General features: G+C 38.5%; 1 protein-coding gene across 1 annotated transcript in view; it reads right to left on the bottom strand.

Annotated features, from left to right (window-relative positions):
* Nucleotides 1-219: 219 nt before the first annotated feature.
* Nucleotides 220-24,117, bottom strand: part of NPEPPS (aminopeptidase puromycin sensitive) — a 101,798-nt gene continuing 77,900 nt past the window's right edge. The window contains exons 14-23 of the mRNA XM_055329311.1: nt 21,989-22,052; nt 19,943-20,082; nt 16,858-16,992; nt 15,056-15,275; nt 9,885-10,027; nt 9,403-9,459; nt 5,746-5,853; nt 5,084-5,239; nt 4,735-4,782; nt 220-1,897 (exon numbers count right to left, since the gene is read on the bottom strand). Coding sequence (XP_055185286.1) covers nt 1,745-1,897; nt 4,735-4,782; nt 5,084-5,239; nt 5,746-5,853; nt 9,403-9,459; nt 9,885-10,027; nt 15,056-15,275; nt 16,858-16,992; nt 19,943-20,082; nt 21,989-22,052 — 1,224 coding nt within the window. The 3' untranslated portion in view covers nt 220-1,744. The remainder of the gene's footprint in view (nt 1,898-4,734; nt 4,783-5,083; nt 5,240-5,745; nt 5,854-9,402; nt 9,460-9,884; nt 10,028-15,055; nt 15,276-16,857; nt 16,993-19,942; nt 20,083-21,988; nt 22,053-24,117) is intronic.

Below are 24,117 nucleotides of genomic sequence, written 5' to 3'. Positions count from 1 at the left end.
CCTGACTCTAAGGATCTCTAAGAGATTTCTGAGCATCCAGAATGAATTTAGAAGGAATCTTAGGATTTTTCTGTTTAGGTATTAATCATTAAGGAATTCAGAAACTGGATTTTAAGACTCAAAAAAATCCCACGGTGGTAAAATTTCTTATAATTCTAGTAAATGGAAGAAAAATTTATAGTTTCTTATTAAAGAGAATAAAAGAAATCAGGACATCAATTTCACATTGACATTTTTATTAACGCCAACTGTTTTTTAATTATTATTTTTTTAAAACAATAGCACAAAAATGTTTCAAGGAAGCAGTCTCACAATCTGATGACCTTCTGAAATACAGTTAAGCCACACCAAATATGAAATACCTGTTAATAACACAAAACAAATATTTTTAAAAAGAAAAATAAAAAGAAGAGGAAAAAGAAAGAAAAGGAAAAAAAGGTTGGGCAGAGGAAAGCAATGAGGTGTAGAGTTAAAACTCACTGGATCAGGTAGGCCAGGCTTGTTAGTAGGATACTCTGTTAAAGCAAAGAGTGGCACACACAGGCTGTGGTCTTTGCTGCTCTATCCAGTCACCACTAATACACGGCCCTGCAGTGGTTGCCACTGGCTTCTCACATGTCCACGATGAAGCAGGAGAAACCAGTGTTGATACTGTCATGAAGAGTTTTAACCATTGGCCTGTCGGATGACTAAGACCTTTTTTTATTTTTTATTTTTTTAAAAAAGCAGAATAATTCCTTCAGGACAGCCTGGCTGAAAACCCTTTCGTTTCTATGTCTCACCTATCTGCATCTCAGGGTTCTTAAAAGTTGTCTTAAAAAAGAAAGAAAAAATAATGTATATCAGTTTCTCTTATTTAATGTGGCTATAAAAGATGTTTCCTTATTATTTCTTTATCTCTAAGAAGGACACCGGGGGTGGAGGTTGGGGGTGGAACTAAGAGGAGGAAAAAACCCAGACCAGGATAGGTTTGGTTTGTTTTTTTAACATTTTTTTTTTCTTTTTTTGGCCAGGGGTGGGTATCACACAGAAGGGAAGGCATGGAGAATTACGATCCTTGGTTCAGATTGAGTTATGCAGGAAAATACATCTTCCTGATCAGTCCCCATGCCAAAAAAAAAAAAAAAAAAAAAAAAAAGGACAAAAACAAAAACAAAAACAAAACAAAACAAAAAAAAAATCCCCAGGGGAAAAAAAAAAAAAAAAAGAAAAAACAACCCCCAAACCAAAAAACACTTGGATTTATGCACAGACTCTATGTTATACCAGCTATCAGCCTTTCACGTTTAACCATTCCCAGCAATGGACACTACCCTTGGCTTGTAGGCTGCTTGCAGAACCCACTTCACAAAAAAATCTTCTTCACCCAGAAGCCTCTAGTTTCCTTTTGGTAGGTTATAAAAACAGAACATCTGTCATGAACAGGAGAGTGTTAAATACTTTTAACCACTGACAAGGCTTTGGGAAGTTTCACAGTTTCGTTATGCTCTATTTTATTACTATCATATTTACATTTTTTATTTTTTATTTTTATTTATTTTTTTGCTGAATTGCTGATTTTCCTTTTTTCAATAGAATTTAATTCTGGAGTGTGAGCAGGAACCAGTTAACTACATTCATTGTCCAACCCCCACTGGTTTGAAAGAAGACTCCAAATTCTCGGCATGTGAATCAGCTGTTCGGTAGCCCCACCTTATCCCCCCCACAGCCAAGCAGCAGAACCGCAGTGGTGGCGCCTAAGGGCTCACGCTGTAGGCGGTGAGGCCTTTCGCTGAAGGAGGTACTGGTGAATGCTCTCAGCATCTCGCTTTAGCCAAGCAGCATTCAGCAGGATATTTTCACAACACTGCTGGATGGTGCGTTCAGCTGAAGGAGCCGGATGACTCTCGAAGAAAGCCTGTTATAAAACAGCCCAGAATGCAGGATCATTACTAGCAATAGTAAGAATGTAATAATATCACAGGTCATGAAAAAACACTCTTCTGTAAGGGATTCAAAAGCTTCAATCAGGGATCCCTGGGTGGCGCAGCGGTTTGGTGCCTGCCTTTGGCCCAGGGCGCAATCCTGGAGACCCGGGATCGAATCCCACGTCGGGCTCCCGGTGCATGGAGCCTGCTTCTCCCTCTGCCTATGTCTCTGCCTCTCTCTCTCTCTCTCTCTCATAAAAAAAAAAATGCTTCAATCATGAAAATATACCACTGCCATTCCAAGGCTAAAAGAAAACAAGCAGCTCCTTGGACCTGAATACAGGAATTCTTCTCCAAATATATGCTTAAAATGGAACCAAAAGTTAATAAAGAGATAGAATCTATCGCCTTTCTTTTAGATTGATTCATCATTAGTAGTTAGTGTAGGTTTTGGAATTAGGCTTGGGACTCAAATCTAGGCTCAATCATGTATTAGCCTATGACTTTGAGTAAATTAACTGCTCCATTTTCTCATTTATGAGAAAATATTTACTCCAGAAGATTTAAGAAAAACCTACACAAACTGTTAACAGTTGGTAGGCAGAGTCCTTAAAGACTCAAAACACATTCAGGCTGCTTCTAATAGTAATTTGTGAAGGATGATAAAACTAGAAAGGTCTGATTGCTGCTCCAGAGACTCACATTATTTCATACAATAAAACTATTTTCTAATAAAGTATACCACATTTCACAGAAAACAAAGCAACTCTTGGGGCACCTGGGTGGCTCAGTTGGTTAAGTGTCTGACTCTTGATTTAGGCTCAAGTCACAATCTTGGGATTCTGGGATCAAGTCCTGAGTTGGGTTCCATGCTCAGTGGAGAGTGAGCTTGAGATTCTATTTTCTCCCTTTGCCCCTCCTCCTATACACTGTCTCACTCTCTCTCTGAAATAAATAAAATCTAAAAAAATGAAAGCAGCTTTTAAACACCAACCAGCAAAAGGATGGGGGGGGGGGTCTTTACTTTGAACTAGTCATCACAGGTGTAAAAGTGAGAATGACTAATTCATCAGATTAATTAAGTCTGTAACTTTTAGAAATCAATAACCTTATTTTATTCACAAAGATGACAATGGCTCCTGCTCCAAGGCTCCTTAGAGCCTGAGTAAGATACAGGACTTCCCCTCATTCCATCTCAACAAATAGCACTACTATTTACATAATAAGAAACCTGGGAATTAGGGAATTATCCTCGACTCTTTCTTCTTCCTCTGCCAGGTATGTTCACAACACAGAGTAAATATTTGTTGAATTAAAGATTAACAAAATCAAGCCCCTGGATTTCATTACAAGCTACTTTATCATTCTTGCTTGAAGAGTTAGCATCAACATCTTCCCTTCCCCATTCCACACTGCAGCCAGACTGAAATTTTTATCATACAAATCACATTAACTCCTCACTGTTTATAAGTAATTCAAGGGTTTTCCACTATTAGGAAAGTTTTTTTTTTTTTTAAAGATTTTATTTATTTATTCATGAGAGACAGAGAGGCAGAGACACACAGGCAGAGGGAGAAGCAGGCTCCTCTCGGACAACCTGATGCAGGACTCAATCCCAGGACCCCAGGATCATGTCCCAAGCCAAAGGTAGATGCTCAACCACTGAGCCACCCAGGTGTCCCATGTTAGGAAAGTTTTAATATGGATTACTAGGCCCTCCATAGTCTGGCCTCTATCTATCTAACCAGCCTCAGCTTGGCCACTCACTGCCCTTCCCGTCCAAACCCAATACATATACTTCTCCTTCAGAGTATGTATATCCTTTACGATAAAGGAACTGTTTGCATAATATACGATGTAAACTAAATGAAGGCAGAAATCAAGTCTTTCACTGTTTTCTCAAGATCTGAAATCTTTTTTTTTTTAAAGATTTATTTATTTATTTATTCATGAGAGAATGAGAGAGAGGCAGAGACACAGGCAGAGGGAGAAGCAGGCTCCATGCAGGGAGCCCAGCGTGGGACCGGATCCTGGGACTCCAGGATCACACCCTGGGCCGAAGGCAGACACTCAACCGCTGAGCCACCCAGGCATCCCAAGATCTGAAATCTTAAAATCTTATTCCTAGCAATGGTTTGCAGAGTGAATGAAGTAACACTATAGCTCTCAGAACTTCTGAATTCACACCTCATAACCCCATTGCCTCCAAGAAGGGGAAGGCGAAAGTGACACTTCAAAAGTACTTCCCAATTAAATGCAACAGAAGGCTTAAAGTTAAGATGTTCCTAATCAGTGTAGATTTGTTCCTCAAATGCTGAACTTTATCACATAATTATTATCCTTTGTAAAGGCTAAGAGTCCCTACGTAGCACCTGGTCTCCCTGTGCATATGACAGACGTATGAAGGTTATTAGAAAGGAAACAAGAACCATTATCAAGGACCTACTATTCTGTTCCAGTCCCACTATGTTAGTTACTTTAAATAACAAATTTATTATCATCCCATTTTATGGATGAGGAGACACAGGGAGCTCATAGAGGTTAAAAACTTGCTTGAAGTCACATAGTTAACATAGGGTAGGGCACAGAATCCTATTCATATCAACTGATTCCAAGGTCCACGTTCTTTCAACCATATTTTGATGCCCTCAAAGATGACTCCAAACCCATATTCTTCAAGCATTAAAGACACAACCCTATCTGTCTTTCTCCAAGCAAAAACAAGGATTAATACAACATTAGCCCAACACTGTATGATTACAATTTGGTTCATTAGTGTTTTTACTTACTAGCTTGAAAAATAAAAAGTAAACAGCACTTTGCTTACCTTAACTTCTCCAGCCATTTTATCAACTGCAAATCCCTCAACTGATAGCTGAAAAAACAACGGTGTATAGTAAATGCAAAAGAGGCTAGGAATTAAATTCTAAATCATTTACTCTAAAAATGAATCATTCTATTCTCTCCCAACTTTAAAATATTCTAGAGGATGCAGGATGGGTGATGGATAAGCCCTTTAATAAAGCTAATAACTATTTAAAGAAACCTTTTTTTTTTTTTAAAAAAAAGAAACTCTTAAACAGCAAAGAATGTAATCTATAAACCTAGTGAATCATGGATGTCTCTAAATAACATCCATGATAAACCAGCTATTCAAAATAAAAATCTTCACATACCTTTATTAGTCTGGATATTAAGAATCCTCCCTGGTATCGATTATAAAGTTCTTCCCAGTTGTCTTTTATAAATTTCCAAGCAGCCTTCCTTCCATGCTTGCTGCCTCCAGCTACTCCACCAATTACCGATACAGTGTCCTGTGGACGTACCTCTTCCTAAAAATAGAAAGGGAACTAAAAGTCTACTTGTATTCAAAACATCTTCTGATACAAGAAAGAGCAGATGCTTTTGAGGTACCCAAGCAATTACACTGAAGACCCTCATTCTCTGTTTTAGGAATGACTAGCACCAGAAGCTTCCAGCAAAGAGGCAAATGTTTCACCTAAAGACCAGCCAAATTGAGAATGAAGCACTGAGAGAAGTATAAACAGGCTGCTCAATAGATACTTGCTTGGGTTCCTACTGGGTAAAGAAAGGAAGAGACAAAGTAGTTACAGGGATAAATAGCCTTTCCAGTTTATTTCTGCTTCCAAGTATTCTGATTCTTAACATTAGAGGGAGATAGGTCAGTAACAGAAGCCCATTTCATTTTCCCCAGATGAAAAGGAAGCCTTAGTTTAAGGTTAAAGCAGATCAAGAAGACACTGAATCAAAGACAGTTGCCACAGATCAGTGGCACCTCCATAAGCACCCTCCATAAGCAGTTTTCATTGTGACTTACTGAAAGTGCAAACGTGAGGACTTTCTGAATCAATTCAGGTGAAAGAGTAGCCCCAAGGACTCTTTCAATTCGGTTTTTCTCTTCTTGCATATCTGCTTGTTTGTGGAGCTACAATGAAAAAATAAGGATAGAGACACAGTTAACTCTCCCCTAGAAGTTATGCAAATGCTTATGTGAGCTTTTCCCTCAATAAGGTGATACTTTTGCTCTATGTTCTCACTGGCTGTGATTGCAGAGTATGAAATTAACAAAATATAATAACTATTCAAGATGTTCAGGCAGGCACTATAGTTGTCATATGCCATTACAGTACGTCACTAAATGTAAGTGATGTGAATGGCTTGTCATCAGTTCTGAGCAGTTTAATACATTCTTTTTTTTTTTTTTTTTTTTTTAATTTTTTTATTTTTATTTATTTATGATAGTCACACACAGAGAGAGAGAGAGAGAGGCAGAGACACAGGCAGAGGGAGAAGCAGGCTCCATGCACCGGGAGCCCGACGTGGGATTCGATCCCGGGTCTCCAGGATCGCGCCCTGGGCCAAAGGCAGGCGCCAAACCACCGCGCCACCCAGGGATCCCCAGTTCTGAGCAGTTTAACATCAAGATCTGACGGGTATGATGTCTGCCTAATGTTCTATGTTAGATGAACAAACTAATCATCACTAATATCACTGAAGGTCATCAACTTAATTTCTAATAGTAAAAAATAAGTGTTAATATTAATTCATTCAGTGGGATTCATTAATCCCATCTGATCAGTGGGATTCTGTATCATCACATTTTTAAATCAGCACATGCCAAATGTAGAAAATGAGGAAAACAGAGAAGCATAAAGAAAAAACTAAATTATTATGAGAGGTACATTACCAAATTGGAAATAAGATCATCTTATATCTGCTGTTTTGTGACCTTTAAAAAATTTTTAAATTATAGGTAAGTTTTATTTTCTACTTTTCTAGTCTCTAAACCTTCCGTAATGAATATATCAAGTCTTTTTTTTAATCATCAGAAGCAAAACATTATACATTTAAAAATTAGAATTAGAAGGGAATATGAGATACCTTTCTAAGACAACTTAATCTATAGACTTTCTTGACCTTTTGTCCCACTGAAGATTTTACACTGACCAGTGTCTGTAGACCTCATCACAGGTCCCAGTTTCCTCTTATTTCCTTTGGACTCTTTTGAGAAGCAGTGAAGTAAAATGAATAGGAATTCAGGAGACTTGGGTTTTCTAGTCCTAGTTTTGCCTCTAACTAGCTGTGTGATCTTGAATAAGTCCTTAACCTCTCCAGATCTCCGTTTCCCCATCTGTAAAATGAGTGGGCTGGACAGATAACTTCTAAGGTCCTTTTCAGCTCCAGTATTCAAGGTCTGAACTCTGGCTTTCAGGAAGCATGGTTTTCCCTGAGGAGAACCTGTTACACTAGTCCACTAGATGGCACCATAACACTATGTTCCAAATACACTTTGAAATACAGGTTATTATTATTTTTTTTATCCTGCCTCATTATTCCTAAATTACCGATAGAAAACAATCCTCCTCATCTCCCATCAACTGGTTCCTTGAAGAAATCTAATTTGGCCTTCATTAGAGCTCTTCCTATAGTAAAGCAGAATTAGTAAAGCCAACTCACTTGTGTTAAATAGATGCAAACACTTATTAAATATACATACTAGTGTAAGTTCTTTAATGTATGCCAGGACATGAAAATGTCAAGGTTATTTGTCACGAGAATTCCAGAACCCCTACTTTGTTCCATAGTTTGATGGAAAAGACAAAACCCACAAATACTGATTTCATATGAATGATTTACATTGCACAGGTTCATAGAATATTAAGAATGAGAAGGGACTTCAATGTCATTTAATTGAAAGGTAAAACCAAAGTATGATTTTTATATTATTAGAAAGGAAAATCTTGTACAAGATCAGTAGTTAAAGAGGTACATTTTGAGTTTCTTAAAGTTTATATTTTTCAAAATATTCTAATCATTTAAATATGTTTAAAACTAAAAAATTAGAAATTAGATTTGCAATTCTGATCCACTTGAGATTAGAAAAGTATTCATTTTTTTTTCTTTTAAAGATTTTATTTATTTGAGAGAGAGAGATAATGAGAGAGCCAGTGGGAGAGATCAGGAGCAGGGGGAAGGGGCACGGGACTTGATCCTGGGACCCTGGGACCATGACCTGAGCCAAAGGCAGATGCTTAACCAACTGAACAACCCAGGCACCCCAGAAAAGTGTTCTTAATCCATTAAAGATGAAAGTAAAGAACATCCCATCCCATTTTTGTTGTTTGTTCCCCCCTTAAACACAGGTCTTTAAATGAATGGGCTTTATAGGTTTGACAGATAATTTAGGTATCTAGGCACATTTTGCAAATTTTAGTTGATGGTAATAGATTCAGCTCCCTTCATCTCTCATGCAACTAGAATAGTCAAGTGATTTCTTAGATTGGTAACTACATGGGCAGGGGGACTGGAGACAGCACTTGTTCCATAGCATTAGTATCAGAGAGAATTATTAATTAATAATTAATTAATTTATTTATTTAAGATTTTATTTATTTGAGAGAGAGAGAGTGAGGGAGCATGCATGAGTCAGGAGGAGGGGCAGAGGGAAAAGCAGACTCCTTAATGAGCAGGGAGCCCAAAGTGGGACTTGATTTCAGTACCCTGGGATCAGACCTGAGCTGAAGGCAGCCGCTTAACAGACTGAGCCACCCAGGTGACCCAGTACTACAGTTTTTTTTTCTTTTATTTATTTTTTTAAAAATTTAAAAGATTTTTTTAGATTTTTAAAGATTTTTATTTATTCTATTTATTCATGAGATAGAGGCAGAGACACAAGCAGAGGAAGAAGCAGGCTCCATGCAGGGAGCCTGACGTGGGACTCGATCCCAGGTCTCCAGGATCTTGCCCTGGGCTGAAGGCGGCGCTAAACCGCTGAGCCACCAGGGCTGCCCTACAGTTTAATTATATGCCAACCACCCTGGGAGAACTACAGAGCCAATGCAAGCAGGTCAATTAATTTCTTGTCCATTCATAAAAGGCACTGGCAAAGCTCAAACCCTTGAGATGCCTGATCATTTATCCCCTAAGTACAGACACAAACCTTTTCTTTAAAATGGGAAGAACCCTAGTAAGTTTACACTGACGGGAAACATTTTAAGAATGTGTTAATCAAAATGAACACTTCAGTTTTTAGGTTTAAGATGCATAAACTTATGAAAGTGAAAATATTAGATAACTTTTGGCATCGTATTGATATAGTATGTATGAACAGACATTTTATATTTCTCCCATAGTTTCTTTTCTTTGAGAGAGAGAGAGAGAGAGAGAGAGAGAGAGAGAGAGAGAAAAGCGAGAGAGAGAATCCTAAGCAGACTCTTGCTGAGCATAGAGCCCAACACAGGGCTCCATCTAACAAGCCTGGAATCATGACCGGAGCCAAAAATCAAGAGTCAGATGTTTAACCAACTGAGCCACCCAGGTGCCCCTCCCATAGTTTCTTAGTATTTGCCTGTCTGCAATATGCATATCTGCATGTATTTCTTTTGCTCAGCATTTTAACCACCTAAAGCTCATAATCTCTGTGTCAATCCAAGTTCAATAGGAGAAAATGGGAGCCCTTTCCAAATTTACTCACCTTTAGCATAATGTCTAAGGTAGTGCCATCACCATGCTTCAAAACGGTCAGATAGACCTACAAGAGAATACACGAACAAAAAAGAAGGCATCTGATGAAATGTATCTTGTTTCAAATAGCCTAATGTTAAGAACAGACAGAAAGCTATGTGTGGATATTACATACAAATTGTGGCAAAGAGCTTAGAGCCCACATTGAAAACCAGAAAGGTAGATGGCATGTAGTAAGTAACAGCAGCACACATCACCTCTCTCAGGGAAATGTGCACTGATGATCACCTTTCAGCACCAGAGTGTGGTCTGAAAAACTTTAAACAAATGAGAAGCTGGCTACAAACTTAAACAGCAGATACTAAATCAGAGTCAGACAAGATTTGTGGGTCAGTACTTAGGTCATTTTTGGTTACCATTAAATACATTTCACACTATACATAGAATGATGCAGTCACTTAGAAATCAAGGTTATTTATCATGAAAACCTACAGGACTCCTCAGGTCAGCAGAGAGAATCTGTTTCCCTTCTACGTGGTCCTTAAACCGACGACGGGCTTCTTCTAACGTTGCCTTATGTCCTGCTTTTCCTAGTTTGCCCAGAACCAAGCCCCTCAGGAGTGCATCTAGATGACCTGATCAAGAAGTAAAAGAGACACGAAACTGCTTAAAAATCCTGTTTCACAAATATACCACCTGGCTATTTTATAAATGTGTTATACCATGTCTACCATTTTTTTGAAAAAGATTTATTTAATCATGAGAGACACAGAGAGGCACAGGCACAGGCAGAGGAAGAAGCAGGCTCCATGCAAGGAACCTGACGTGGGACTTGACCCTGGGCCTCCAGGATCACACCCCAGGCCGAAGGCGGCGCCAAACCGCTGAGCCACCCAGGATGCCCCATGTCTACCATCTTGAACAAACACAATCAATTACCTTAGTACTTGAGAGAACACCTGATTTATATTATTCAAGTCATAAGAGTGAAGTGCTAAACAGATTAGATAAGCAAATACATTTGTTGACTTTGTCTATAATTGCCAACTACCTGAATTTGTCAAATGTTCACTACATCCAGGTAATTACACTGCTAAGGATTATATGTGAAAGAAACAGGTTTAGATCATGCAGTTTTGACCCAAGATTCAGAGAATACATACAGAACTAGTATGCTATGTATAATAAATTGAGATCTCAGATTTTAAAAATCAACCTCTGATGGATCTATTTACTCCAAAGATGTGTAATACACAATAAGCACACAAAGACATGTTCAAGATTGGTCATTAGGGAAATGCAAATCAAAGCCACAGTGAGATGCCACTTCATTACCACTAGATGACTGAAAAAGGCAGACAATAACAAGCATTGTCAAAGATGTGGAGAAATTAGAACCCTCATACGTTGCTGGTGGAAATGTAAAATGTTGGGGCCCCTTTGAAAAACAACCTGGCAATTCCTAAAGAGGTTAATAATAGAGTTACTGTATGATCCAGCAATTCCGCTCTTAGGTATATACCCAAGAGAAATGAAAGCACTATGTCCACACAAAAACTTGTATACATTATGTTCATAGCAGTATTCACAATTATCAAAAAGTAGAAACCATCCAAACATCCATAAAGTGATGAATACACAAAATGTGGCATATCCATACCAGAGAATATTATTCAGGTAAAAAGAAATGCAGTACTGATATACATTGCAACATGGATGAACCTTGGAAACATTCTGCTAAGTGAAAAACTGAGACACAAAAAGCTACATGGGGTAGGAGTCCACTGATATGAAATGCCCAGAGTAGGTAAATCCATAGAGATAGAAAGCAGATTAGTGGTTGCCAGGGATGGAGGCTGCCAGGGAATGGGGAGTGACTACCAATGGGTATGGAGTTTCTTTTGAGGCTAAAGAAATTGTGCTGGAATTAGATGGTGGTGATGGTTGTGCAACCTTGTGAACAAACCAAAAAAGACTGAGTTATATACTTTTAAAAGGTCCATTTTATGATCTATTGATTATATCTAAAAAAAAAGTAAACAAGAAATGATGGATTGCAATACCAAAATGGACAGATGAGTCGCGGTATATTCATACAATGAATACCACTATGCAGTAAAAAGGAATGAACACCTGGATGTATCTCAAGCACATTAAATTGATCAAGGGAAGCTAGATGTAAGAAAAATATATATCTATCAGGATTCCATTTATATAAAGCTCTAGAAAAGGTAATATTAATCTAGGGTGAAAGAAGGCAGAACAGTATTTGCCTGCAGGGGATGGGTCGGGGGTACCTGAGTGGCAGGGACTGATTGGGAAGGGGCCCTGAGGCAACCTCCTTCGGTGTATGCGTTTGTCAAAAGTTGCTAAACTGTAACATTTAAATTGTTCATTTTGCTACACTTAAATCATAACTCAGTAAAAGTTTAAGGAAACCACAGGAAATCAATAGATAACACAATAGGACATTAGTGAAGAACCAAATTATAATTCTGGCTTGGGTACTGACTTGCTATGTGATGCAAGGCAATGTTTTGTTATTTTGCTGTTTGACTTTTCCATCTATAAAACTAGAAAACTAAAGATATTCTCCCTATTTAATAAAGGGTTTTTTGAGTCCAAAAAATTTTACGTATTATCACCATGAAAAGAAGTACAACATCCAGTGTTTGCCTGTATCTGTCTCCACATATCCCCTCCTGTCCTGTTTCTAGGGGTCTGTGCTCCTGTCTACAGCCAACTCCTGACTCTTCTTGGTCACTTGGCCATTGCTTCTAACAATTACTCTCCCCTCTTTCACATCATGAATTTTTCTATTACTACTCCATCACTGTCATCAGCACAAAAACATGTTATAAAATCTCCCACTTTAGGTGCCTGGGTGGCTCAGTCAGTTAAACATCTGTCTGCCTTTGGCTCGGGTCATGATCTTAGGGTCTACATCAAGTTCTCTGCTTAGCAGGGTCTGCTCCTCCCTCTCACTCTCCCTCTGTACTCTCTCTCTCTCAAATAAAATCTAAAAAAAAAAAAAAAAAAAAAGCCCTTTTCACTTTATTTTAAAAAAAAAAAGCCTCCACTGACCCCTCTCTCTCCAGACTGTCCCCTTTTCAGCAAAACTCCTTTAAAAACTTGTTCCCCTACAGTCTGGAGACTCACAACTGTTCTCCACCACTCCACAAAATCAGCCAATGTAATCATCAATTCTCCTTCATCTTGCCTGACTCAGAGCAGCATCTGTCATGGTGAATAACTCCTGCTGCATTGCTTCTTAATATTATTTATTTATTTATTCATTCATTCATTCATTCATTCATTCATTTATTTATTTATTTATGATAGTCACAGAGAAAGAGAGAGAGAATGAGAGGCAGAGACACAGGCAGAGGGAGAAGCAGGCTTCATGCACCGGGAGCCCGACGTGGGATTCGATCCCGGATCTCCAGGATCGCGCCCTGGGCCAAAGGCAGGCGCCAAACCGCTGCGCCACCCAGGGATCCCTGCTGCATTGCTTCTTAAGACATTGGGGACATCTTCTCCCTCCTGACTCTCCACCTCACTGGTCAGTCAGTGTTCCCTGCTGATCCTTCCTCTTCCATCCAATCTCCAAATCCTAGTCTAGTCTAGGACCTAGTCCTCAGACCTTTTTTCTCTCCACCTGCATTCAGACCCTATGTGATCTCATTCAGTCTCATGGCTGCAAATACCATCTACACATTAGCAGGATTTATTCAGCCTAGACCTCTAGGCATGATACTCTCCACCTGGATGTCTAAAAGGACCTCAAATTTCACATGTCTATAACCCAACTCCTGACTCCCTCTGCCCCCCAGCCTGCTTCTATGGCAGTCTTCCCCATTCCTGTATATGACAAATTCACTCCTCCAGTCTTCAGGCCAGAATGTGGTGGCTCCTCTTACTCCACCACATTCAGTCCCACCACTCAATAGTTCAATTCTACCTTCAAAACACACGCTAAATTTATCACCTAGTTGCAAGCCACAATTAGTGCCTCAATTGGATTACTGAAACAGCTTTGTAACTTGTCTCTCTGCTCTTCTTGTCTCCCCACTCCAGTTTGGTTTTCACACAGCTGAGTATATCCAGTCATGTTCTTCTGCTTAACTCTCAAATTTGTTTCTCACACCAGTAACTATGAAAATCCAAAATGTTGTACTAGGTCCCATAGGTCCTACAGGAGCTGAACTGCTTCCCACTCCCTGTCTCCCTCACTTACTCTGTCCTGGCCTAACTAGCTAGTTGTTATTCCTTGAACAACCCAAGCATTCTTTTGCACTGGCTGCTGTCTGGACCATTTCCCTTTAGGTAGCCTTACAGCTCTCTCTCAAGTCTCTGTTTATGCTCATATATCACCTCATCATGAGTGACTGCTGCCCTGACCGCTCTTTTTTTTTTCTTTTTAAAAATATTTTATTTATTTATTCATGAGAGACACAGAGAGAGAGGCAGAGACACAGGCAGAGGAGAACCAGGCATCATACAGAGAGCCTGACGTGGGACTCGATCCAGGGTCTCCAGGATCACGCCCTGGGCTGCAGGCGGTGCTAAACCGCTGCACCACCGGGGCTGCCCGTGCCCTGACTGCTCTTGATGAGCTATAGGCCTACTCCTCTTTGCCTACCTTACCTAACTACATTTTTCTTCATGATGCCTGTTGCCACCTAAAATATCATATACTTAATAGTTTGCTGTGTCTCCCACTAGAATGTAAGCCACACAGGGCAATGCTTTCTTCACTGCTGTACCACTAGGTCCCAGAATAGTACCTAGTATTTATTAGATGCATAAATATTTGTTGAATCAATGAAGGGAAAACATAGAGCTCTAGGTAATTGTTTCTTTTTTTTAATATCATTTTGGTGTTTTTTTTTAAGATTTATTTATTCATTCAGAGAGAGAGCGAAGAGAGAGACAGAAACACAGGCAGAGGGAGAAGCAGGCTCCATGCAGGAAGCCCGTTGTGGGACTCGATCCCGGGTCTCCAGGATCACACCCCGAGCTGCAGGCGGCGCTAAACCGCTGCGCCACCGGGGCTGCCCCGTTTCTGTTTTTCTTATTGCAAAGACTTCCTCCTAGATCAAGAATGCTCAGGAGGAAATACCATCTTTAGTTATTTGCAGATGGTAGAAAATAATTATATATAAAGCCTTAAGATCACCATTCCTAACATTTATATGACAGCAAAAGAGTAAATATATGATTACAGAAGTAATCAGAGGAAAGAACAGATGTAGAAAGGAAATAACTTCCTTAGTTCAGGTACTGTCTCTCAGTATCTTTACAAGTTGTACATATAAGGTGCCTGGTATTTATGGTAATAATAAATAAAATAAGCCAAAATTCCCTTTAGCTTTTCTTAATTATAGATGGGCCTTTGGAAGTGTGTACAAGATTTTTTCCACCATGTTTTTGTTGTTTATAAATCATATTTAGCAGTGAATACACATAACCACAACTGTTTCAATGTTGTGACCCATGTAACTTTACCAGTAAACTTAAAAGGCCTAAGATTTAATTTCTAGCGAGCTGAATATTTAGTAACATCCAGCAGATACAAAGATGCTACTGATACTCTTAACCACAACTGAGTTGAAAAGGACCAATTTCTCATCAATTCTTTCCCCATTCAGTACATCCATTACCTTCTCCGGGTTTGGGGTCCCAGCCCAGTCTCTCCCCTATAGGTGAAAAGACATCTTTCACAAACTCCTGGATTTCCTCATAGAAGTCTGTGTGGGACAAGAGAGTTGAGAGAATCCCCAGGTTACAGCTCAGGTCGCTCCATACAGTATAATTGGGCTCATTCACAAAAGCCTCCATGACTTTTAGAACCTCTACAGTGCTAATGATTCCAGCTCGAGCCTGGGATAGGAAAAAACATAAATTAATCTAGTCTTCAAACAAAAACAAAACAAAACAAAACAAAACCACAAGCATGCATTTTCAGCATTATCTACTGCTAGTTACTCATCTCTTTCATTTAAAGGAAATGAAACTATATAAATTCAGGAAAATTATTAGAATAAAAATCCTATCACGACAACATTCCTTATTTACTTTTTCCCTATTTATAAAAGAGGCACGTAAAAAAGTACAGTTTGTTTGGTGACAGATGGTAGCTATACTTGTGAGCACAGCATGATGTACAGACTTGTGGAATCACTATGCTGTACACCTGGAAACTAATGTAACATTGTGTGTCAACTATACCTCAATGAGAAAGAAAGAAAAAAGAAAGAAGAAAGAAGAAAGAAGGAAGGAAGGAAGGAAGGAAGGAAGGAAGGAAGGAAGGAAGGAAGGAGAAAGAAAGAAAGAAAGAAAGAAAGAAAGAAAGAAAGAAAGAAAGAAAGAAGAAAGAAAGAGAGAGAGAGAGAGAAAGAAAGAAAGAAAGAAAGAAAGAAAGAGAAAAGAAAAGAAATAAAAGAAAAGTAAAGAGAAAGAAAAGAAAAGAAAAAAAATAGCTTCCTATTTCTATCCAGTTTCTGGGGCCTTCTGGGGCCTTTTATTTTTAAAATCCTTATACTTTCAGAAAAGATGCAAACATAGTTAGGGCTTTGGTTTTTGACAGAGGCTCTTTCAAAACTGGACCTGCAAACTGTGTCAACTTCAGCCTGTCCTTTACTCATTTCTAAAAGAAGGCAAACTGGAAGGCACTACAAATTCAGAGTCCTTTCAGAATTAACTAATAGAGCTAGGAAAAAGAACTTCTGTTACAGCAGCCAACTGCACAAACACACCACTCTCCTGGGACAGGTCTCTCTCAGCAATGAGATCAGCAGATGTGAGGTTTTGTGCATCAATGCTAATCTGTGTTTATACAAAGGAGGAATCCAAAACCAGTTACTGCAGAGGGGAGGGAAAGTTTCAAGTCCAATTTAAAGGAACACTAAGAGGAATCTGACAATTTTATCACAAAGACATCTGGAAATGATCTAACCTAAGTTGGAGTCATAAAAATACTACTATTTATTGCTGATTTAAATCCTCTCTGGAACAAAGCCAAATATAAATATAATTTTAAAGCTAATGGGTTATTATTATTTGAGTAGCAATGGAATACTAAAAAATCTAAACATTTCCAGCAAAGTACAATCACTATTTTAGAAAAATATAAATCACTTTGAATTATTTAAAAAACCACATCAGTAGGAAATTTCTTCAAGGCTCATACCTATTTCTACTGAAAAGAATTTTTGCCTTACAAAGGATGGTTTTAGTTGCAAAACCTGGCTTAGGAGTAGTGAGATGGGATTTGTTTCTGGTAAATTATATTAAGGTTCAATCTTGTCGTGTTAATTAATAATTAGTCATTTGCTCTAGTCCCAAAAGGCATTCAACCTTCAGGAAGAACCATATTCTTCTAATTATGTTTCAGTCAAACACTCCAGGAAAAACAAAATCCTTTAATCAACAAAATCCATCATACTACTTGAGAGAGGCTCACCAAGGAGAAGAGGTCATTCTGTAATCCAAGTCGATCCACAGGGGGCAGAGAAAGGTCACGAATGCCTGGTAATAAACTTTCCAGCATGGCTGAGCTGTACTGGGTCCGATAAAACCCAACTGTTCCCAGGTTTAACTGAAAAGATACCCAAAGGGCATTATTAATAAAATCGTTGCCTTTGTATTTTTAAAGCAATCTTTAGCGGGCATGAAAGGAGTTCTAGTTTTCGATATCTGGAAGAAAACAAAGCTCACATATGCAGGCAGGGATGAATAGGAAATAATACGTAAAGATAGAAATTGGTTATGGGGTGCCTGGGTGGCTCAGTTGGTTAAGTATCTAGCTCTTGATTTCGGCTCAGGTCATGATCTCAGAGTTGTGAGATCAAGCCCCATATAAGGCTCCAAATTGAGCTTGGAGTGTTCCTAAGATTCTCTTTCCCTCTCCCCCCACCCTCTAAGCCCTGTGTGCTCTCTCTCTAAGGAAGGAAGGAACGAAGGAAGGAAGGAAGGAAGGAAGGAAGGAAGGAAGGAAGGAAGGAAGGAAGGTGGAAGGAAGGAAAAGAAAGAAAAAAGAAATCATTATAAAAATGAAAACAGGCAGAGGAAAGCAGAAATTTGTCATAGTGGGAGCCGGAGAGACAGACAGGAGGAGGAACATAGGGAGGAAGAGTCACATGGGCCAGTTTCTATTTCTACTCAAAGTGGACAGTTTTAAGTTTACAGAAAATATTTACTGTATGTAAGAGCACGTGGACACAGCAGAATCTATGAGGAAGACTAAGCCTTTACAAACATTCACCTATTCAGGTCAGAGTCTCAACAGAATAACAATGCTCAGGTCCTAGATTTTTAATTTTTATTCTTTATTATTATTATTATTATTTTAAGATTTCGTTTATTTATTCATGAGAGACACAGAGAGAGAGCGAGAGGTAGAGACACAGGCAGAGGGAGAAGCTCCTGCATGGAGCCTGACACGGGAGTCGATCCCGGGACTCCAGGATCATGCCCTGGGCCGAAGCCAAACCACTGAGCCACCCAGGGATCCCCCTATTCTTTATTATTTTTAAAAGATTTTATTTATTTGAGAGAGAGGACAAGAGCAAGAGCACAAGCAGGGAGAGTGGCAGAGGGAGAAGCAGACTCCCTGCTAAGCAGGGAGCCCCAACATGGGGCTCAATCCCAGGATCCCAGGGTCTGAGCCAAAGGCAGACACTTAACGACTGAGCCACCCAGGTGCTCCTCAGGTCCTAGATTTTAAGGAATTATATGGATTTAAAAGGTAATTTCATGTGATTTGTGGAATGAAGTAATCATGGACTGTCATTATTCTCTATAGGCTATTTATTTACCAACAATATATGTCCATATATATAGCATATATATAATATATATATTAAACATTTTATTTATTTATGAGAGACACAGAGAGAGAGGCAGAGACATAGGCAGAGGGAGAAGCAGGCTCCCCTCTGGGACCATGCCCTGAGCCAAAGGCAGACACTCAACTGCTGAGCCACCCAGGTGTCCCTATTTTTGATATTTATATACAAAATGCTTTAAAGATAAAATAAGGGCATCCGTGGGTGGCTCAGCTGCCTTCAGCCCAGGGCGTGATCTTGGGGCCCCAGGATCGAGTCCCACATCAGGCTCCCTGCATGGAGCCTGCTTCTCCCTCTGCATCTCTGTCTCTGTCTCTCTGTCACTCATGAATAAATAAATAAAATCTCTTAAAAAAAAAAGAATGTCTTAATAAAAAAAATAAAGGTAAGGGCAGCCCCGGTGGTGCAGCAGTTTAGTGCCGCCTGCAGCCTGGGGTGTGATCCTGGAGACCCAGGATCGAGTCCCGCATCAGGCTTCCTGCATGGGGCCTGCTTCTCCCTCTGCCTGTGTCTCTGCCTCTCTCTCGTTCTCTCTGAATGAATGAATAAATAAATAAATCTTTAAAAAAAAAATAAAGGTAAAATAATAGTAAAAGATATAATTATTTTACTGTATTTATTAAAAAGATTTTATTTATTTATTCATGAGAGACAGAGAGGTAGAGACACAGGCAGAGAGAGAAGCAGGCTCCACACAGGGAGCCTGACGTGGGACTCGACCCCGGGTCTCCAGGATCAGACTCTGGGCCAAAGGTAGCGCTAAACCGCTGAGCCATCCGGGCTGCCCTCTTTTTTTTTTTTTAAATAAGATTTTATTTATTTATTCATGAGAGTCAGAGAGAGAGAAAGAGAGAGAGAGGCAGAAACACAGGCTGAGGGAGAAGCAGGCTCCGTGCAGGAAGCCTGATACAGTACTTAATCCCGGGATCCCAGGATTACTACCTGAGCTGAAGGCCAACCTCAACCACTGAGCCACCCAGGTACCCAGCTACATAATTTTCCAGATGTAACTTCAAATGGTAATATAGTATTCCATCAAGTATATTTTAAAAATATGTATTAAAACAATGGGAGAAATGGTTCTTCTTTCAGAAGAGCACGTATGTCTGAGACAATATATAATTCCTCTCAGGAACCTATAACTGGGAGAAAAGTGTAGGAGATACTTTCATTATGAATGGTACAGAGTACATAATAATGAAAAATCCTCTTTACCATCTGTTATTTTTTGTGAAATGTTTTTCCAATACCAGTTATAGGAATCTTACATTTCAGTGACACAAACTTATTATTATATGTCTGCTCTCACTTGATTATAGCTGTGCATATATAATGACAAAACATCATCAAAGTTAACACCGCATTACAAACAATGATAGTGCAGTTTGAAGTTGCAAGACTACACATCTTTTGATTAATGTGACTTTACACATAATCTACTATTTTTTGCCCTTTGATCCTACCCTTTAATACCTGCTGATCTACCACTCCCTTACCTGACACAAGGGAAGATATCTAAACCATATTATTTGAAAACTGGCCCTAAATTTCACACGGGAAAGTTTAGTAATGTTTTTGTCTTTGCAAGTCGTGGCCTAAACAAAAGCAGAATTTAGAGCCAACCATAAAGCACATAAAGGGAGTGAGAGAAATCAATTAATTTAGATCAGATAAAAACGGTTAGGCCACTTCTGGACTTACCTTTACCCACTGGTCTGGTTTGACATTTTTCAAAACCACATTCATCTCTGGCTTGTCCATCAGAATTTTCAGTTTGGCATGGTTAGGATCTTCGCTAGTAGAGATTGTGATAGGAACCATCCACTGGGGACAGTCTTCTCCTTAAGCAAGAGAAGAAACGAAGAAAAAACTTGAAAAATAATTTGTTACTAGAAGAAACAAAAGGTAAGGTGGAGAGAGAGGACTGGTGTCCCACCTATGAGCTTGAGTCTAACTATTAAGTATAGAGCTAATTTTCAATGGTACATAAATTCTTCTGTCATTTGAATAATATTAGTGCAAAGGAATAGAGAATTTATTAACAAAACCACAATAGCTTGAAAAAACAGAACAGTTTATTCAGTTGTAGTATCACAAATATAGTGATTTTAACTTAACTATTGTTTTCCCTTTACAGAGCAATAGAGGCCGTAATGATTTTACTGTTAAAAGAATTTTCAAGTAGGCGAAAGCTCTCACATAGCATTCAAAAACATTCTAAGGTGCAGCCTTAACAGATATACATACTGCTGAAACACTGAAGGGTTGATTTTATTTCTGTGATAAACATGATATTCCCTGGAGCTGATGGATTCCATCACTAAAAAGTTATAGCTAAAAGTTAAAGCTTTTGTAAGGCAGGAAGCATACTGTCTTTAAGGTATAAGACAGCAAAACAGACTTTTAATTAAGATGTCAAACAGAAGAGAGTCATTGCCCAATGCATTTATGTAACAATTTTAATAAGTTATATAACTTTATGCTATTAGGCTAAACCACAAATTAAAATTTCCTCCTAGCGGTGGGATATTTCAGGTTTTAATACTGCCTATACTGGTCACAAAGTATTTGAAAAAACTACAAACTTGTCAGTCCTACCATGCAGACTGGTATGAGGCAGCAAACAGAAACTGTGATACCTGGGGGATTTATTTTTGGATAATAAGCCTGTCATCTGATTGTCAGACATATGTAGAGTAATTCTAAATGCTAAGGAAGGTTAGGATAGAAGGCTGTACCTCTTAACCCTAGGACAGAGTACCATATTTTGGATGGCAGAGCATGAAAAGATACTGGTGATTCTGATATACAATTCCCTTTATTAAGAATTATTGTTTTAAAGGAGGTGAAAAAGTGTAGAGAAATATTTTTAATTTCCTGAGCAATGGCCTGTAGAAATATTTGAAAAACCAGAGTTAAGTGGTGGCTAAAGGTATAAACTCATGGACTCCAACCATTTTGTGTGAATTCCCACCCTTTAGCTCATTAGATGGGTGACCCTAGCTATGCCTCAACTCCCTCATTTGTAAAAAGGAAATAATACTATCTACCTAATGGGGTTGCTGAGACTGTAATAAGGATTAGTTATATTGCTTAGTACACTAGTTAGTACATAATAATGCTAAACAATCACTGGGCTTTATTTATTTACTTGTTTACTTACTTAGCACACCCAAGAATTAAAAAAGTAAATAAGAAAAATTAGCCACCCACAAAAATGTGCACCAATGCTTATTTTCGGGATTAAGGCCAAAGACATTACTTCTTGGGTGTTCCTATCCTAATTCATTCCTTATAGCTTCTAATATCACACAGAGACAAGGAATTTCAAAAATCAAAGAATGTCAAAACACTGCAAATACCTCATGAATCTCCTTTTTTGATTTCCTAGATTTCATTTATAGTTTATTACCATTTCCTTGTTTTTATTTAATTCTATTAAAAATATTAAAAAATGGGGGTGCCTGGGTGGCTCAATCAGTTAAGTGTCTGCCTTTGGCTCAGGTCATGATCCCGGGGTCCTGGGATGGAGCCCCACGTCGGGCTCCCTGCACAGCACCAAAGTCTGTTTCTCCTTCCTCTCTCTCTCTCTACCATTGCTCGTGTGCTCTCTCTCTTTTGCTCACTCTCTCAAATAAATAAATAAAATCTTTTAAAAAATATATTAAAAAATGGACAATTATTAAAACACTACTCATATGGCATCCAAATTCATTCATCAGCTCCTACTTATAGCCATTTGCTTACCAACATATGGTCCGCTGGCACAGAACTTCCTTTGGGACAACCTCAATAATCTGTCATCTTCTACCTAAAGAAGGAAAACAAAAGCTAAAATAGTAGTATTGACCTTTTTTTTTTTTTTTTGAGGGGGCAACACTTTTGCGACAAAGTAGAAGGTGAAATCAATACAGCCAAATGTCTCATGAGAACACAAGTGCAACAGTGATGAAGATGATGATACTACTGAATGGGAGAAAAGGCACTGCTTTTCATTTAGGCCTCAAAATAACAATACTTTAAATAACAGGCCAAGTTCTATGAAATGACGGGATATATATGTGGGTAAGAACTTTAAAGTGATAGCGTTTTCACAAGGATACATTAAATTAATAATTAATAAATAATGCTATAGCAAGTTGTTTTAATCTTTATGAAGAGAGGTTATGTCTTCAGACTCTTTCACTTCTAAAAAGGAGCAACCTTAGATTAGCATGTGCACTTGATATTAGGAATTCAAATTTTCAGAGTGACTGATAAACATGAGAAAGACTGATAAACATAAAAAAGGCATACACCTTGTTTCAAAGGCTGAGTTTTGCAATGAAACACAAAAAAAGTGGCAGGGGGAAAAGCTGCAAAACACTAAAAAGCCAGAAGCAACAAAGAGAAGCACATACTTAAAGGAATACTTCAACAATATAGTCATTTGTTTTCTTTATCATTTGTTAATATGTCCTAGGATGTCTTAAATAACATAAGACATAACAGATTTAGGATTATCTAAATCAAATGTAAAATTAGGCCATGACCTTTATGGATAAACTGACTACACAAGACAGAACTGAAAAGCTAAAAGAATAATCTGAGTAAAGAAGCAGTAACCATTTTGATGCTACAAAGAACTTGCTAATGAACTTAAACACCTCATCACTGATTAGTTATGTGTCATAAAGATTTCCTCGAGGGGCAGCCTGGGTGGCTCAGCGGTTTAGCGTCTGCCTTCTGCCCAGGGTATGATCCTGGAGACCTGGGATCGAGTTGCTTCTTCCTCTGCCTGTGTCTCTGCCTGTCCCCCAACTCTCTGTGTCTCTCATGAATAAATAAAATCTTAAAAAAAAAAAAAAAGATTTCCTCGAAAAAGTTGAAAAGTGACTTTTAAGTTGATTCAGAAATAAATAAAAAATGTTTGCATTTAGGGAATATAAAATGAGAAATCAATCATAATCAAGATATTATATATTGTAGTGCTCTTCCAGTTTTAAAGAAATTGAGAATCCTAGATAGGCTTTTTATTCTAGTATGAAATGGAAGATGAGTGTAGGTATGTCTGTGGACAAAAAACCAAAAGTAAGACCTCAAAAGCAGTTTGATGGAGAAGTTAAATTAGCCTCAGTAACACTAGAAGGAAGTCAGATTTTAGTTTTTTTTTTTAAGATTTTATTTTTTTCATGAGACACACACACACACACACACACACACACACACAGGCGCAAAGACACAGGCAAAGGGCAGCCCGGGTGGCTCAGCGGTTTAGCGCCGCCTTCAGCCCAGGTTGTGATCCTGGAGACCTGGGATCTAGTCCCATATAGGGCTTCCTGCATGGAGCCTGCTTCTCCCTCTGCCTCTCTCTCCTTCTGTGTCTCTCATGAATAAATAAATTAAAATCTTAAAAAAAAAAAAAAAAGACACAAAGAGAAGCAGGCTCCACACAGGGAACCTTATACAAGGGCTAGTTTAAATGTCACCTAGAATTCCGACAGTACAAAAAACCAAATTTACTAACTTAACTTAGAATGCCATATTGAGAAAATCTTTGTAAAACATACTTAGTTTTATGAACAATGCAGAACCACTATAGCAAACACATACCAAAAAAGAGCTATGAATCTTCCTCTCTAAAAATGAACAGTAATTAATTCTGTATGCAGGTTAAAAAACCATGGCAAAGAAATATAAGTGAGGAATTTCACAATTTCATATAATTAAAGTAAGTTAAGATAAACTTTCTGGTACACATTGAAGGTTGACGTATAAACTCTCAGTCCTATTGAAAGGACAACTCATTTCAAAGTATACTTCTCTGAATTCAGGTAACAATTCAACTAATAATAGTGCAATTCTAATCAAAATCACTCAACCAACATTAAAACTAA

Source organism: Nyctereutes procyonoides, unplaced genomic scaffold (assembly GCF_905146905.1).
Source record: "Nyctereutes procyonoides isolate TBG_1078 unplaced genomic scaffold, NYPRO_anot_genome, whole genome shotgun sequence".
Classification (NCBI taxonomy): Eukaryota; Metazoa; Chordata; class Mammalia; order Carnivora; family Canidae; genus Nyctereutes; species Nyctereutes procyonoides.
This window is presented reverse-complemented; position numbering and strand designations above follow the sequence as displayed.